The 17,932-nt window shown below is 44.0% G+C and overlaps 1 protein-coding gene across 3 annotated transcripts in view; it reads right to left on the bottom strand.

The window, feature by feature from the left end:
- MYH10 (myosin heavy chain 10) overlaps nt 1–17,932 on the bottom strand; it is an 83,023-nt gene that overhangs the window by 43,310 nt on the left and 21,781 nt on the right. For all 3 annotated transcript variants that reach the window (XM_062506460.1, XM_062506462.1, XM_062506463.1), the window contains exons 3-4: nt 11,290–11,317; nt 2,496–2,598 (exon numbers count right to left, since the gene is read on the bottom strand). In XM_062506460.1, coding sequence (XP_062362444.1) covers nt 2,496–2,598; nt 11,290–11,317 — 131 coding nt within the window. The remainder of the gene's footprint in view (nt 1–2,495; nt 2,599–11,289; nt 11,318–17,932) is intronic.

Below are 17,932 nucleotides of genomic sequence, written 5' to 3'. Positions count from 1 at the left end.
AGTGCTGCTCTGAGGTGTCAGACTGGGGCTCCTTTGGTTTGTTCTATTTTTACAGCAAATCAAAGTTAACCTTAGGCTTAGCATACAAATTGCTTCATTTAAAGAAATAATCAATGAGACATTCAAACAGGCTCAGAAATATACATGTCAGTGATAATTATCTGTAACAGGATGGCTACAGACAGACTGCAAGTCATGGATTAATTTAACAAGCCTATTTAGCATCTTCTGTGCACAGGGCAATGCACAGGTTCTACACACTGCGGATCACCACCAGCCCTCTACAGCCTTCTAATGAATATGCAAACAGAACCAAATTAGGGCTGCTACTATAACCCCCATTCTGACACTTCCTACCTTTCCAGTGGCACCTGTGAGGGTTAGACATTTTTTTGTTTACAATATCTAAACAACAACTAACTAAACTATCTAAAAACTAACTAAAAGGGAGACTCGTTTATAGTTCGGTGACAAACATTCTGCATTTTTCACGGATATATGGCAAATCCAGTGCTCACTGTAGTACCACACTGAATGAGGGGCACAGTCCAAGACTTTCATTTAGGACACTCCCTGCTGTTTTGGTTCACATCCCAGCTTTCCCCTTTCTTTCCTGTGCCTTCACAGGCTCCCTGAGAAGTTGCATCATCTCCATCCCTCAAGATTTTCAAATCTCAGCTTTTCTGGGGCTTGGGCAATGCAATCTCACTTCGAAGGAAGGCACATTTTAAAAGGTGTCTGGACAAGAGGCTTCCAGAAGTGTCTTTCAGCCTGAGGTATTCCAAGCTGTCAACAGCGTATTTAGAAATACTTGATGCAAACCCTGCACAATTCCCTTCTCTCCAAATGCCTGTTTGCAATTTTGCTTCTGTAGAAACTGAAAAAATACTGGGTTTGTTCAAGGCTGCACAGTGGTAAAGCCAAGAATGTGCAGAACTCTAAAACCTGCCCAGAAAATCACTTGTGGATGATGTCCCAGACAGGGTCACTCAGAGCCACAACCTCCCAGCACATGTGGCAGAGCCATGAACACAGCCCTGACACTGCTGACACTCCAGTCCTGAGAAAGCTCCTCCTGAGGCCAGCACTCTCAGGCTGCTCAGTAAACACCTACAAAGACTAAATTTCATCTTTTCTGTGTGAAAAAACAGTTGGATTAAGTATCAATGCACAGGCTCGTATTATTTGCTCTTGATTAAAAGCAAAGATTCAAGTTTCCCCATACACTTCACTAAGATTTCTCCAAATCTACCTGTAACCTTTCCTTCTCTCCCACTTCGAATCCTCACCTTTTTTTTTTTCCTTCACAGACTGGTCAAAAGTCATCTTGTGTTCCTACATGACTCTGAGCCTTGGCACATTCAGGAATGTCTTAATATGAAGTGCCCTGCACTAAATTGACAGAAGTTGCAGCTGCTGCAGGGGGAAATAGCCTCAAGTTGTGTCACAGGAGGTTCAGGTTGGGTATTAGGAGAGATTTCTTCCCTGTCAGAGTGGTTAAACACTGGAACAGGCTGCCCAGGGAGCTGGTGGAACCAGCATGCCCGGAGGGCTTCAGAAAATGAGTGGAATTGACACTTCATGGGATGGTTTAGTGGGAATGGGCATTGCTCAAAGGCTGGACTTCATCTTAGAGGTTTTTGATATAATTCTCTAAGTCTCTAATTGTATAATTCCATAAGATAAGGTAACTTGAAGGTTCCAGCCACCACAGACATTTCCACACAGGATTACTACTGGAAAAACAGGCACGTGCCATTTGTGACTACAGCAAGACACTGTCTGGAGCAAAGCTGAATTAAAACTTCACTGCAAAGAGATCCAAGTGCTCATAACAACAAATATTCAAACCCATTCCTGTTTTTCGAAAGCAAAGAATCACTAAAAAATTCAGTGCAAGTGTTGAAGCCTGGCAGGAAATCTGAAGAAAGCTCTACATACATCAGAGTTAGTTTCAAGCTACCAAAAATCCCAATATTGTCTGATATAAAAATATATACTCACTTGTTTATAGTGTAATAAAATTAATTAAATTACACTAAATTATAGTGTAATAAAAAAAATGAGCTTTTAATTAGATGCTGGCTTCTAGATATAGCAAGTCTACAGCAGTTTTTAAGCTGGATGATTTCCCCCATCTACAAGATAATTTTTGAAAGCACAGAAAGCTTGTTCACAAATATAGTACCAAAAACCGCAGCCAGTGGGAACTAAATTCAGTCAAAATTGCCTGGATTTATTGAATCTTTTTGAAAAATGGGATTTATTGCATCAGAAAGCTATGCTTTTGTTTCACAACAGAAATTAGACAGCTGACATGGACTAGAAATTTTGATGTAACTGCTCATTTCAGCCACTGCTAAAGAGAAAATAATGGTTGAGACAAAATTACACAGATTGTATTACCGTTTAATAAAAAAAGGGTTTTTTTTCAAATGCAAATATGATAATTTGCAAAAAGAGCAATAAACAAACGAGAAAATACCCCAACTTACAGGAATATTATGGTCCTTTCTTCCTTTATGGGAGGAAGCAACATGAGCAAGGTATTGAATAACTTTCTTGGTGTTCTCAGTCTTCCCGGCACCAGATTCACCTCTGCAAAACAGGGCAGACACTTCCTTCAAAATTCATCTTCAACAAATCAGCAATCCTTTATTTCCAGCACCTCACTTCATCCTATTTATGGCTCTGACTATGCAGCAAACCAAAAAGCCAAAAGCAAGGATGTTGCAGGGAACTACAAATTTAAAATCCTTCCTTCATCCTAAAGATCTCCTGAGCTTTAAGGTGTTGATACAAGGTGTGACATCAGTTTAAGAGCTTTTGGCTTTATGCCTGAACTCCTTTGCTACCCAAGGTGACATCAAACACTTGTCCCCTGCCTGGATCACTGCAGACAAATTTTTTGGGGTGCAGATACATTTTTATTTTTAAATCATGAGTTATACACATCCACTTTTACACTTAGCATGATTTTAATATATATACTTTAGATACCAGGATTTGGTTATGGGAAATACCAAGTTAAGGGAAACACTCAGTACCTTTAGGAGCCAGAAACACAGTACAATAAAACACACTTTAAACAAGAGATTCTTTCCACTGCTCATCTCAGAATCTTCGCTAGGTTAAAAATATATTTAAGGCCACAGGGTTACATGAAACCATGAAGAAATGAATTTATCAGTGTAGAGTGACAGAGCTCACAGATCAATAAAGATAGCAAATGCACATTTCATTTTTAAACCAGAGGTGGATTTAAAGCAGATCATGTTTAGACAGAATTTATGGAGAGGTTTACAAGAGATATTCAAGGCAGGAAATACGACCAAGCTCAGGTCCCTGCAATCACATACGATGTTACAACAGCTCTAAAAATGACACTTTGGAGTTTTTTTCTAACCTAGATCTGATCTTCAGACAAATCCACCCCCAGAGGGATTCAGGGGTGCCTTAGGCAGGACTAACAGTGCAAGCCACTGAAGGAAGATTTCCAGGGAGACAGCAACTGCTGTGAGCAGCTCTGAAGCTAAAAAGGGTTTTATTATGGGGATTTGCATGGAAAGAGTGGAAGCACTCCCATCATTCAACAGTTGTTCAAAAATTAACAGTTTGGAAACCAGCTCCTGTTTAAGAATGACAAGCACACATTTTCCCTGCCCGCTTATTTCTCCTCTAAGCTACTTATAATGGAAATGTTCATTTACCAGGGGACTTTAAACACATTCCTATGCAGCCTTTTTCATCACACACCCCAGTTTTGTAGCTAATCTGCATTTGCTTAGGGATTCAGCACCTCCAGACCTGCACTTCATGGTGAGATAAAAGCTGAGGAGTATCCCTATCCTCACACTGCACTCAGCAACTGCAGAGGAGATGAGACAGCACTTGGAATTTTAATGCTGCACATACAGGAAGGATACTGATACTGTCTCAGATTTTCAAGACTCAATCACTCTCATTGCTCCTCACCTTCCAACACTCTAAAATCACAGAAGCCCCACGGGGAATGGCCCTAAGAGAGGGGACCCTCTGCTAAGGGATGGTGGGATGGGCATTTCTGCACCCAGGAGCAAGAACCTTCATTCACTGCAGCTCATGGCACTCCTCACAAGAGCTCCAGGTGAAACAGCTTCTGTTTGACCTGACAGGTTAGCAGCAACCCCAGGTTTGGCTGGAAAACCCCAGGCAAAATGGTCCTGCAGATGAGCTGTGGGATATTGCACAGCCTCACTGCCCAGCATATAGTTCCACAGTAACCAAGTTTTATTGATGGCATCTTCTTGGAAGTAACTCCGTCAGTCTGTCTAAAACACCTTTGGTTCCATTTCTCCTCACAGTCATTGGAAAACAACACAGAATGTGAAAGATAAGAAAGCACTGCACTCAATTACTCAAAGCTTTCTAGAGGAAGGGGAGTTCCCTGCAGACTTGTTCACTGGGCTGACTTTACTCAGTGCATGGAAAAACCTGGAAGGTCCTACCTGAAAAGCTGGTTGCAAAGGAGATTACTCTGAGAATTGGCTAATGGATAACTGGGTTTCCTTTTTGCCAAGATACCATCACTATGAAACCCCGAAACTGGGTGTACTTTGGGACCGCTACAAGTGGAACAACACCCTCTGACTTAATGAAAAATCCCATTTCCAGCCAACCAGGAGTCCCCACAAACAAGACAAATGTGAATGCTGATAAGCAGAAAAAAAATAACCCAAACCATCAGGTGCCAGTTCTAGCTTCTCAAGTCTTTTATTTCTCATTTCCCTTTCACTGTAGTGTTTCCATTAACATAATTCATGACCATGAGCAATAATAAAAGCAGCTTTGCCTGTTTCTAGATGTGTATTAAAATATGCTAATGCTAAAACTATTCCAGCAGGTAAGAGAAGTAAGAAGCACAGCAAAATACACATCTACATTTTAAAACAATACAATTTGTTCTTATTGTCAGCAGGGCTTGGGAATGCACTATTAGCTGTGCCTGTAAAGCCAGAGAAATAATCTTTTTCTGTCAAATCACAAGAAGAAAGTTTATTACATTTTAAAGGAGGGAAATCTCCTGTAACACATGCAGTGCAGAGAAGGTGGTACAATAAATACAGCTCGGATGTCAGCTTTGAAAAAAGGCAGCACAAGGCTGGAAGAGTTAGTTGCAACCACACCAGCAAAGCTGCACAAGCACAGGAAAAGCAGCAGCTTGAAACACATTCCTGGTGTTAAAAATCCTCTAAATCTAACAGAGGGGTATTTTAGAGAGAGTCTTTGTGCAAGACCTCATTCAAAAGCAGCACTAACGGATGTTATCATCCCAGTCCTGCTCTCCCTGGAGCCTACAAGAATGCCAAATATTTCCTGCAGCATCGTGGCAAATAGCTCTGCTGCCATATACTATGAAAGAATTAGAAGATTTAGGATGAAGTCCTTTGCATTTATAGGAATAATGACATCTGCATACTTTGTTTCCTTCCCAGGAGTGCAAACACATGGATTACAAAAATAAATTAAAATCTTCTACCTCTATCAACCTGCCCAAAAAAGGTAAACTCTGAGTAACACCATGTCCAGTATTTATGGAATGGGGATGGAATCACAAAGCCAAAGCTTAACTTTTTCACAGCCTTGTTTTAATACAACTCAATCTGTTACCATAAATTAAACACCTAAAGCCCTGGGCTGAGAAGCAGCCTCACCTCAGTCACTGGCAGCTCTTCTAAATTATTTCACCTCCTTCATTTCTCCACTGGTAGAATCAAAACCTTCTGGAACTGAAAGGGAACACTCAGCTCCAGCCATGGGCTATGCCAAGCAGTGCTCCCAAGGAAGCAAACCCTCCTTAGCTACAGCCTCCAGTTGGAAGCATGAGGTTATTCCATCAATTAACTGAGGGGCCTCTCCCTGGGAAGCCACCTTCCAGGGACAGGTCAAAGTGTGCCAGTGACTGGTGAATTCATGCAGGATCCCATGTCCAAGTGCTCTTCCCTGGAGCAGCAAAGCTGCTGCTTTGAAGCAGCTTCATGCACATTTAAAACAGGAAAAGTTTAGCCAACATGAGCACTTTAAAGTTTAACGTGGTTTTGAATTCATTGCATGTAAAACTGGAGTGTCATTTTCAGCAAAGCCGAGAACTCTCCAGGCAAATTCATGCCAGCTCCAATTTGGTTAGGAAAATCCAGGCACTGACTCAACCAGCTGCAGCTCTTTCCCTGAGCACCTTGAGCCCAAATCTTGCACAAGAAGCACTTCCACCACCGAATGGATTGTCATCTGTAGAGCAGGCAGATCAGAGAGGGAGAGGACTCGCAGGGTGTGAAGCAAAGAGGCAGCAAGCAGGGATGGGAGCTGTTCTTCCCAAGAACAGCTGCTCTCCCCACAGCACCACTTCCAAAGGCAGCTATTATCCCAGAAAACAGGTTGAGTGCCCCTTCCAAGGGATCTCTTCCAAGAGGAAACACCAACACTAGTGGAACAGTTGCTTTCCTTACTGTCAGGCAGGTTGGAAGCATTCACACATCTTGTGACAGTGCCAGCACCAGCATGGCAGGGCCACCACCTCTCCCTGACCTGGCAAATACCTTATGGACTTCAGGGAAATCAGATGAGCTTAAAGCTGTTTACTGCAGGCCCACTGCACAGATTGGCCCCCTTCCAGCCCCCTTCCCCAGAGAGCCATTAATTCCACGAGCAGAGACCTCCCAGAAGGTACAAAGTACCCGAGCAGCACAGGACACAGGGACATACGGACACAAATCCAAAGAAAGCTTTGCAATTCCCAGACAGGCTTTTCTTTTTCTTCTGCCTAGGCACAGTCTGCAGACTAACAATATTCCTGAAGATATGGAATGTGTTAGGATGGTGAGATGCAGTTGGAGATCATCTATGTGAATTAAATTCCTGGAAAACTAACTCAAACAAAACTCAGGATTTTACATTTTGGATGGCTGGGTTGCTCAAAGCCTTCCTCTGCCTTAGCAATTTCAGTCATGAAATCATCAGGGATGAGAAGTTCATGTGGCAGCAGAGGGTCCTCCTATGAAGAAGTGGCACCAGTCCCTTGGCACCTGGGCAAGTTTCCAGCACACAGAACCCAACCTGCTACTCACAGCTCCCCTGGCCAGCAACACCTCTTTCCACGGGAGCAGCCACTTACAGAAGCCCCCAAACCATGGAAATATGGAAATATGCACTTAATTTGTTTGGAGGAGAAAGTAACTGCCTATCTAATAGCCTCGACAATGGCCTTTTGTCCTTGTCACAGCAGCAGTTGCAAAGAACAGAGGAGACACTTATACTCAAGCACAACTGAGCAGATCATCTGCCAGTTACAAATTAACAGATATTTACAGACAAGACCTGTAATTAAAGGGTGTCTTAATCACCTGGCTTATTTTCTGCAAGAGGTATAACTGATAGTTTGGAAAAGAGTCCTTAATTTGCTTTACTATTTATGTGGCTGCTTTAGAGCTGCTTCCTTTCCCCCCTGATGCTTCCCATCATCTCCACACCACTCACCATGGGAATGTTACCAGCTGGACTCCAGCCAGGGGTTGTATACAAAAATGTTTGGTATTTGCTGCTGTTGGCCTTTAATAAGCAGCCTCTATTCCCTCCACACCCCATCACTCCTACAGAAGCCAGTTCAGATTAGATATCCTTGTAGGGCTGCAAGCATCTGCTAAACACCTATTTATCAGGCCCAGGCCCAGTTTTGGGAATACCAGAAGTCTGTGGTAAGAGTCTCCACTTCAGAACACGCTGCCTTTAAAAGTGCAGTGCAGCACATTTTCAGAGTTGACTTTCTTCAGTATTTCCCAAATCCCTAATCACAACACAAATTTCTTCATCTTGGTCATCAGCTTAGCATGCTCAGTGAGCAGAGAAACACCAAAGCTTAACAAAATAGCAGCTGCACCTTCTCCAAGGGAAAAAAGACAAAACAAAAAACACCCTGAAAAGCTCTTCAGCACAGCTTCCCACATCCCACAGAAATAGGAAAATGTGCAGGAAGGTCTAGGATTGCTGCAGTGTTGGCATCTCTGTACAAATCACTGACTGATGCTGAGTCAACACAGGCTGATAGCTACTGCTTTCATATCTATATCTACATCTATATCTACATCTACATCTATATCTATACCTATATATCTATAATATATATATTACTTATAAGCTAGAAGGAACATGAAGTTTCTGGAACTATTCCTTTCTTTTCAGCAAACTAAGAATTTACAGAGAGAAGGTCCAAAATAAACTTTCATTTGCAGTCCAATCAAGGGGGAATGATGAGATGGAAGTTAGCTAAGTCCAGCTTCCCGGAGAAGTTCTGGTTTTGAGGACTGCTCATTTGCTTTTTGTTGAAAAGCTGGATGAACTAAACTCCAAAGCAGAAGAGAGCTGCAGCAGCCTTTCTCAACATCTGTTAGTGGTAAGGAGACCAAGATTAAGCCATCCAACTAAAAAGAAATTCTCACCATTACTGTTTGTTCAGCTCCTCCCATCTCATCTTTAGCCAGGCAATAATCTGGCTTTCACCCATGGATTGTCCAATGGATTTGGGAGCTGTATATGCTCCTGTCTCTGGGCATATTTGGGTTTTTCAGTTGGTGAAAGGCCAAAGTGCACAGAAGAAATCTCATCACTGCTCCTGAGGAAATCAGGAGGATGTCGTGGAGCAGCAGAGGCTGCTGGATATGGGAAAAAGGACTTTTGGTTCACTCTGAGAAAAGGGGGCTGGATCCAGAGACTTGGTAAAGTGTCATGCAAACTGGAGAAGTAAGTGGCTGCCCCTCCTCTAAAGGCCTTTTTACCTTTCATAGGTAAAAAGCCAGGAAACCTTATCAACAGAGGTAGGGGGAGAGAGGTGAAGATGTAAAGTAGGCAGACCTTCAGCAAGCAATGGGAGAACTTTGTCTCCAGACAATTCCTGTCCAGGCAGCTGGAGACAGGGAAATGACAGGCACACCACAACCGTCCACTCAGCTGAGGGCACCATTCACGAGGTGGCTTTTTCCCCATTAGCTACCCTGAACCACTCCTACGGGAGAAATGAGAAATTATTCTGAGAGCTTCCAGCTTTAGTAAACATCAGGGTCAATCAGGTGATCCAGGTCCTGAGACAGCAAGTTTGGGATGAGAAAATGAGTCTTCTGAACTGCCACAGGAGTTTCTGAAACCACCTCCGGTGTGGTTGAGACATTCTCCTTGCACTTTATTTATTCCTGCCTTAGTCTAGGACCTGCAAAACCAGTGGCAAGAAGGAGAATACCAATTTACCTCATCACCAGAAGCAGCAATGTAAGGGGAGTCCTGGACACTTTCCCACTCCTGATCAAAACATGGGATCTCTTTCCGGCCTGCTACACAAGGCAGCTCCCCAAGGCCTTGTCCCACTCATGAAGAGGATTTAATATCCCAAAATCCCAGTTTATAATGCAGACCTGCAACAGAATAAGGCTCTCCCAAGACATATGGTGACATTCTCCCAGGGTCTGGCTGTAAGGACATGTGTCCCTTCCCACCCCTCACCACCTGAGCTCCAGCTCCTCTGCAAGGCACAGCCAAGCCCAGCCAAGGTGGAGCCCAGCACGAGACATAAAAATTCCATGCTCTGTACCAGACACAAACAGGGATCAATTGTCCATTCAGTACAGGTGGATCAAAAGCTCACCTCAGAAGTGAGGTAATGACAAAGTTAGAGAGAAGGAGAGCTTATAGGCTTTCCAACTCGTAAATGATCAGATTGGACATTCACCAAATCCTGCAGCACTGCCATTCAACCTTGTGGGCTCAGCTGACCATGCAAAGGAGAGTAAAGTTCATGCACAGACACAAAACATGAAGCTACTTCAAAACATTCACCTGGGGCAAGCACACGCTGCCAAAGCATCCACAAACACACGAGAACAAAGCCTTTCTTCTCACTCTGGGATCCCATCCCTGCTCTGAGGGCTGCTTTGTGCATTGCACATGAAACAGTCATCACATGAAAACACAAGTCCTGCTAGGAGCAGGAACCACAGACCTAGACAAGCCTCAGTTAACCAGGATCAACTTTTATCTAAGTATAGAACTCTTTTTGCTTCTGTGTCCTTAGGCCTGAATAATCTTGTATTCAGGGTATCCATAGCTGGAAAAGGCATGATTTGAAAGGATCCATCCTCAGTCTTGTACAGACTCTGAGAGTTAAGGCACTTCCGTAGGAAGCAGAAGATGGATATTTGAATCCCTTCATGTCAAGAAGGAAACTGAGCCCAGGCCTCATTCCAGCAGTCAGTCTCCCCTCACTGAGCTACTGCAGGCAGCAGGATCCTCCCAAACCACGTCCCCAACACACTGGCACCCAGGAGAGAGGCACCCAAGCACTGTCCCTGCGCCGTCCCTCAGACACCTGAACCTGCTGTGACCTACCCAGGCCTGGTCACGGCAGGCAGCTGCAGGACAGAGCCAAGGAGTGGTTTCCAACACAGATGACCCCTCCTGACCCCAGGCTGCTCCCAGCAGGGACAGCTTCCCTCCTGCACCTCGTACCTGCAGGCTGGCACGGGCAGCGCCGGCCCGGGGAACGGAACACGGACAGCACCATTCTGTGCAGGGCTGGGCCAGCCGCGCTCCCCGAGCACGCAGGGAACCCTTATCACACTGGCTGACACTCCCAGCGCCAGCACAGGAAGCTGCAGGAACACTCAGTGCACGGGGGAGAGGGAAGGAAGCTCATCACCCCTTCCAGCTGCCCTGCAAGCACACAACGGCTCCGGAGGGCCGCAAGCCTCGAGTCCCACTTGTGTTCTGGCTTCCCAAGCATTGCTGTTCCAGATCCCAGGAAAACCTCAGCTACAGCAGGAAGTTTGCTCTTGGAAGGGTGAGTTCAGGTAAAAGGGAACCTTTGTGTCACCCTCCTCAGAGATCCCCTGGGAGGCAGATCCAAAGCTGAGCTGCTGCCCAGGGTCTCCAGACCCACTTTTGGATCTTGTCTTCCCCAGGCATTTCCCACTGAGCAGTTACAGCACAGTACTGCAGAGATGGGAACTTCTTAAAGCTTTTGGGTTGGATGCAGAGCTCTTCACTGACATTTTAAAATTACATTTCTTAAGGACCACATGCCTAGAAAACTCAGTGACATGAATTATGGTATTAAAAGACTATAGCACCATATAAAATATCACTTCATGTTACATCTTTTCCCACTGCCTGTCAAGACTGAAGACCAAACTTTGACTCCCACAGCTGTATCAAAGCCCCTTCTCACAATACAGATCCCCAAAAGTCCCCAAATGAAAAATGGTCACTCACGTGCAGAGAATTGATTGGTCCTCACGGTCTGCAAAACAAGAACAAACACTGTTATAGGGGTTTGTTTACACTCTTCTGTAATCTGCAAAACAGTTTATTTTAACTGAGTATTTATAACAGTCATTTTTTCACTTTAACAATTCTAAGGACACTCTGAAGCAATTTAAACAATATCCCTTTAATAATATCCCCATTTCACATGCACACACTCCTCAAACAACAGCTTAGAAGTTCCTAAAAGTCCTGACACTTCAGATAATGAAGTCAAAATTCTAGTTAAATTTAATAATCATCCACAGTAAGGTTTTCATCAATATTTTCATTTAAAGTGGACCTAACATTTCGTATTCTGAATGCATAAAGAATATAAAACCTTACATGAGAAGAAAAACAGTTCCAAGCACACAATACTGACAACCACACACTTGGAAAGAGCACTGCCATCTCCAGAAAACAAGTGCTTTCCTCCCCAGCTTTTTGTTTTCTTTTCTAAATGAACACGCAGGCCTGAAGAGCTCCCACAATTCAGCTTATTCATGCAAGCCTTGTCTAAAGGACATCCAGGGAAACCAAAATGCTGCAGCGCTGTGGCTCAGCACTTCTGTGCTCATGACCTTTGGGAAGAACTCCTGAAGGTCAGGTGCAGCCTGCAAGGGCTATTTCATCATCACAAGAGCTTCACAGAATGTTTTTCAGCACCATGTTAAAAATTATATAATCAAAATATTCAAATACACCTGCAGCAAGTACAACATTTCAGTTCAAGTCTTTCAGAGCAGGCAGATGCTCCTGCACACTGCCAGCACGGGCTGAGCCACAGATGCCCCCCCTGGCAAGTTCTAGACTGCATTAACACCAAGGAGGACAAAAAACTGAAGTATTTTCTGACTGAAAAATGTTAAAAACATGCAGTCAGTTGTACTTTGAGCCTGTTGTTCAAAAATACTGAGAACTAGGAGTGATGCCCTGGCCTGCTGTGCAGAGCAGCTGCACTGGGCTGTGCTTCACCAGGGCCACCAGGTGAATCCTGCAGCCTGTGACTGTGCCTTGCAAGCAGATGTGAGCTCCAAAATTCCCTCCTAATGGTAACAAACAGCAGAATGAGTGCAGGAGAAGTGAAGGATCTTAGTTTAGCTTATTAAAAGTGGGAAAGAATTCCAAGAGTTGGTGACCCTCCTGACAAGGCTGCAGGGATGGTCCCAGATCATTCCCTATAGCTGCATGAGGTGCAGAAACTCCTGCACACCAAAAAAATGAAAAAAACAAACCAAAAAAAAAAAAACCTGCAAGAAATGAAAGATGAGAAGGCGCAAAAGCAGGGGCAGTATGACAAGAGAAACATTAAGAAAACACTTAGTTCTTCTGTGTTTGATATCAGAGAGTAGGTCTTGCAAGACCTATCAAAAAATAAGTTTCTGGTGGCAGGAGCAGACCCAGGGCAGGGCTCAGGCACAGCTGGAAGACCTGCCCAGCTAGAGGAGTGCAGCTCTGGGACCCTGACCTGCTCCCAGGACAACCAGCAGTGACTCATGCCTGCAGCTCCATACACCAGCACCAGCTCAAGGTGACACAGGACAGCACAAAGCATTTGTTCTTGCAGAAGAAACAGCTGAATGAAAGCCAGGTTGGTACCGTGAGTAGAGTTCAAAGTTAGTACTTCTTAGCTTTAGTATTTACTGAGGTATTTCTTTTAAAGTGGCAAGTTGATTTTTCCCTTTCTTACTTCCCAGGAATAACTTCACTCTAATTTTGGCACTTTAGCTGGGCCATTACCTCAAAAAACACAGCCTTCTCTAAACTAGACCTCTTCAGTTTAGCACTTCAAAAAAACTAACACAGCTAGCATTTGCCTTGAAGTTTATTTAAAGACAGTGTGAGTTTGTCAATGCTTTGTTATCACGACACTTGTTATCTGTGCATTTACCATGCAATGCTACTGTGCCACAACACACAAGGCACACTATAAATGAATTTTCTTACCCAATTAGTCCTAGAGAAAATCTACAAGTCCAGAAAGTTGTATTTACTTGTAACTGCCAGAAGTTCCAGCAAGTACAGCCAAGTTTTTTAACTTTCTCTGTCCAGAAGCCTGAATTGACACAGCCCTTATAAAGTCAATTATCTGTACTCAAGTATGTCACCCCAAATCCATTTCTCTGTGTCTATCTGGACTCTGAACCTCACAGACCAGGAAAGTGGAAGGAAGACAAGAGCAAGCCTCAAGTTTTGCCTTGTGATACTTTTCTTATGCTGATGGTCAGTTCCAGCACCCAGCACTGACCTGACGAACCCAAACCTGTACATGAAGGCTTAGGGTGATGCCCTCTTGCCCAAGAAGGAGCTGATCTGACTTTCAGGAGCGCTCTGATTTTCAAAATCACTCTGAAAAAGCTTCTGACAAAATGACTAACATGGAAGGGTTATTTATGGTTGGTTTCTAGAGCTCCTGTCTTCCCCCAAATAACACAAGGTGTCTGCAGCCTGGATTTCAGAGCAGGTGCTTCCCCTCCTCAGCACTTCACCTATATTTCCCTCAGCCTGTCTGCAAGGGCTGAGCCCTGTGTGGCTCTTGTCAGGTTTGCTCTGTGGGGTGAGGAAGGAGCCCTAAACTCCTCTGAGCAGACTGCAGGGCTTGGCTGATCAGGGGTTAAAGCAGCTCACTAATCAAAGATGCTCAGTAAGTCAATCCAGCTCAATCAGGTGAATAGAAGCAGGAGGATAAGGACATTTAAGAGGTAATGAAATAACACCAAGCTCTTAATTTAAGTAACATCATAAGACAACCCTCTGGTTTTAATCACAAACCAAAACAGGCAAGTCCCACTGGAATCTACCACTTATGCAGCTTGGATTTAAATATAATCCAAGGTCTTCAAGTTACACTGAAGACCACAACATTCAAGTTGCACAGGAAAGATTTTATACAATATCCCTGATTTGAAAATCAGAGTTAAAGTTATGCAGTTTATGTGAATTAAAAAAAAAATATTTTCTGCTGATGAAGTAACAAGGATATCTTTTTGAACAGAAGAATCTGGAAGGCAATACAACCTGATACTCCAAAAAACTTCCAGCTTTAGGCTGGAGCTCCCCTGCTGCTGTAATTCAACTGGAGCAGCTGTTGATGTCTCTGTTTCCTCTGCCCAGCGTCCCATCCCATTCTTCCCTTGGAACCAGCAGCTGACTGGACACATGCATAGTAGCTGATGGAACAGCAAAATTTAGTTTTCAACCACATCAGCTCCCTGGTGAAGTTTGTAACAGAGCCAGGCAAACACTGGAATCAGCATATGGAGAATAAGAACCACCTCTTGTGCCAGCTGCTGAGGTTCTGATCACTCTAAAGCCACTGTGAAAAGCACATTGCCTGGCTCAGGGGAGCTGCAAACCACTGCCAGCTGAAGGTTCTACCTCCTCCCATCCCCAGGAGTGAATGTCTTCCACTCCTGCTCCTCTCACCTCCAGCCACAGGCAGGATCTGAGCCCCAGGTGAGGAGCAGCTCCACAGGCAGAGCCAGCCCAGGGCTGGGAGCAGCAGCCCCATGAAATCCCCATGCCACCAGGACAAACCCTTGGAAGAGAGGCCAAGGAGAATTACCAGAACACATCACAGAAGAATTACAGCTCTAACAGTAATTTTTACCTACTCTGCTCTCCCCTCCCCAGAGGAATTAGCTCTGGGGACAGCAGTTGGCAGCTGCTCAAACAAACCTGGTGCTCAGCTGCAAAAGGGTTTTTAAAAATCCAGTCAGAAGAGATCCCAATGTTATAACAAAATGCAGGAAGTTTGACTGTCAGAATACAAAAACATTTGACTCTACAGCCCTTCATTCACCAAGCTGTATCTCCCAAAACAGATCAGACCTATCAAACCCCCTGTTAACTCCAGGGGAAGGCTCCCAACGTACATTAAACATTTGTTGTGTAATTAGTTCAGACAGGATGTTCTGAGAAGTTCTACTTCAAAGTTATAGACTCAGTCTACAAAAGAATTATACTATTTTAAAAGCAGCTTTTCTTAAAGGTGTGACTCTGTTCTGGTCATACTGTAGTCATTTATAAACTGATAGAAGACAGTCAAACCCAAAAGTAAAAATCTGTCTTCAGGTTTCCTACTGAAACTCCAAGACAGCAACATTTCAAATCCAGGAACTCTCTCACAGAACAGAGTTTACAAGCACACAGATAGCCAGCCTCTACAACTGGCTGAGCTCCAATTACTCTTCACTATATTGATATTTTAAGTATTGCAAATGTCCAGATGTCTCTCATGATTTCACTGGGAATGAATGGGACAAGCCATTTGGAGCTATCCCTGAGTGAACTGCCCAGCCAGAAAGGCATTTTTTGAATTAGCACTCCTTCACAGATCTATGAAAACAATTCCACAGGTGCCTTACCTACTTTCAGCTTTAACCTCTCTCTGATTACAATTCTTATCAAACAGTAACTTTTATAGAGACACTGACTGTCTCACAATCCCCTTATTTAAGGTAAGAACATTAAATAAGTGAAAAAAAGTTAAATCTGCTTTCCCAACTCAGGAGAGAAAGCAATGGGCTACCACACACCCAGCCAGCAGAAAACCATGCAGAGAAAAATGGTTCTTAATTGCAGGTTATTATTTGTCCTTCCTCAAATCCAAGCACAAAATTCTTGTGGATCATTCACTTTGGCACAGCCTTTCCTTTTCCCTGTCCAGAGCAGTGATCAAATGCCAGCCCCATTTCTGGAACAGATATTAAAAAAAAAAAAAAAAAAAAAAATCCTGCTTTTTTTGGGAGGTGGAGGAGGCTGGTTCTTTGATATTTCGCAGAGAGAAGAAATCACTGGCTTTCTAAAAAGAGTCCCTGTGTAGGGGAACGGAGGGCTCTTGGTTTTTTTTAGGTGGTGTTTCATCCTCAGGTGCCACAGAGCACATCCTAGGAAAAGCTGCCTGGCTCCCTGGTGGATGGCCTTATTTGTTGTGGATGCAGGCTCCAAGGATCTGTTGTGTATGTGCCCTGTGCTGTAGGTGAACAGGCTCAGATATCAATCTAGCCAAGGTCATTTAAAAATTGCATTCCTGACAAGTTCTGTGAAAACAGGTCAGTGCCTGGGGGAGGGAGACCTTCCCACCAGCACAGATTTTGCTGCTGCCAGAGCATTCACAGGACTGGTCCATGAATGCTACACGACAAGGAAAGCACACAGGTGTCCCACAACATGCCACTCTTCAATTCCCATTGAAGATGGGAATGCTTCCCATTATGTTCTTTTTCCTATTTTCCTGTTGGGCTGATAAGCACGGGAAGAGATCTAGTTACAGAGATGAAGCATGACTTTTTAATTTGTGTTTGTCTCTAAAATGTTGCCTGGTTACTCCCTAAACTATCATCAAACACTTAGCACTGTGAAGTGACTTGCAACAAACACCTCTACCCAGAGCCAACAGGAAGAGTGACAGGCACAAGTTTGCTTGCTGGGCACCTACCAGGCCAAATGTGCCCTGACCCACTTCTGGGCACCACGGGATTTCTGGTTATCCTACACTTCACCTCCATGGGCAGCTCACTCCCTCCTCAGTGCAGCTCTGCAGCTTCCCAAAGCCAGGGCACTTTACAGGAATAAATCAGTATTGTGCCCCCAGTGACCAATCAAACACTCCAAGGAAGTTTGCAGGAAGCAGGACATTTGCTAACAATACAAAGTTGATATTTCAAGTTTTAACACCTAAATTTCACCAAGTTAAAACTGTTTTAAAGTTTTAAAGGAGCTGAACCCACACATGCCCAAAGCATCTGATGTGACACATCCAGCAGTGCCATGGGAGCTGGACAGTATCACTGTCAGGTTACCTTCCTTGGGAGGTTTCAGGTAACTAAGGGATGGAAACACCACAGATACCTCCATGAAAAGCAAGCAGGATCATTGCACTATCCTTCCAAAAGCTGAAAGGAACCTTTCAAAGTCAGAAATTCTTAAGGACACTTCAGGAGAAGCCATCTCCCTCGGTAAACCTTCAAGCTGCATTTATTTTTTATTTCTTGCCTTGACATCACCAGCTCATTCATACATATGTCAGGTTTTACATTCAACTCTTATTTCTTTGAAACTGTCAAGCAACGAACTTGCAGAAATTCTCATTCTTTGTCCTAAAAGGTGTAACATTAATTTATTTCAGAGGAAAGATCAAATTCAGGTATAGCCTGCTCCTCGTGGGTATCCAGTGGTTTTAAGGCTTAGAATAATAATATTTATCAGCTTTGCTTCATCAGTGCTCAGACACTTTTCTCTCAGAACATTGAGACTGCTCAGACATCACTCCATGGAGAATTCTATCAAGCTTTTCCCTGCAGCCCAGCTTCAAAGGCAAATCCCACAGTGCTGTTTTAAATCACTCAGCAGCTCCCAGCTCTGGGTGTTCACCTGGTATTTCCCACACAGCCTGATACAGGACAGACACAGCCACGGCTCCTGCATTTCCTCTGCCTGCCTGAGAACTGTCAGCTGGAGATGCCACAAACCCTTTTAACAAAGCAGCATTCCACTCCTGCCTCTTACTGCAGGACATCTGCAGGCCTCAAGTGAAGGATCAGTGAAACACCTCTTCACTGTGGGGTGGGGCAGTGATGGAAACACTCTAGGCCTTCCTGCTATTTGT

This window comes from Cinclus cinclus, chromosome 20, assembly GCF_963662255.1.
Source record: "Cinclus cinclus chromosome 20, bCinCin1.1, whole genome shotgun sequence".
Classification (NCBI taxonomy): Eukaryota; Metazoa; Chordata; class Aves; order Passeriformes; family Cinclidae; genus Cinclus; species Cinclus cinclus.
The sequence above is the reverse complement of the archived record's forward strand: the minus strand, read 5'-3'. Positions and strand labels throughout refer to the sequence as shown.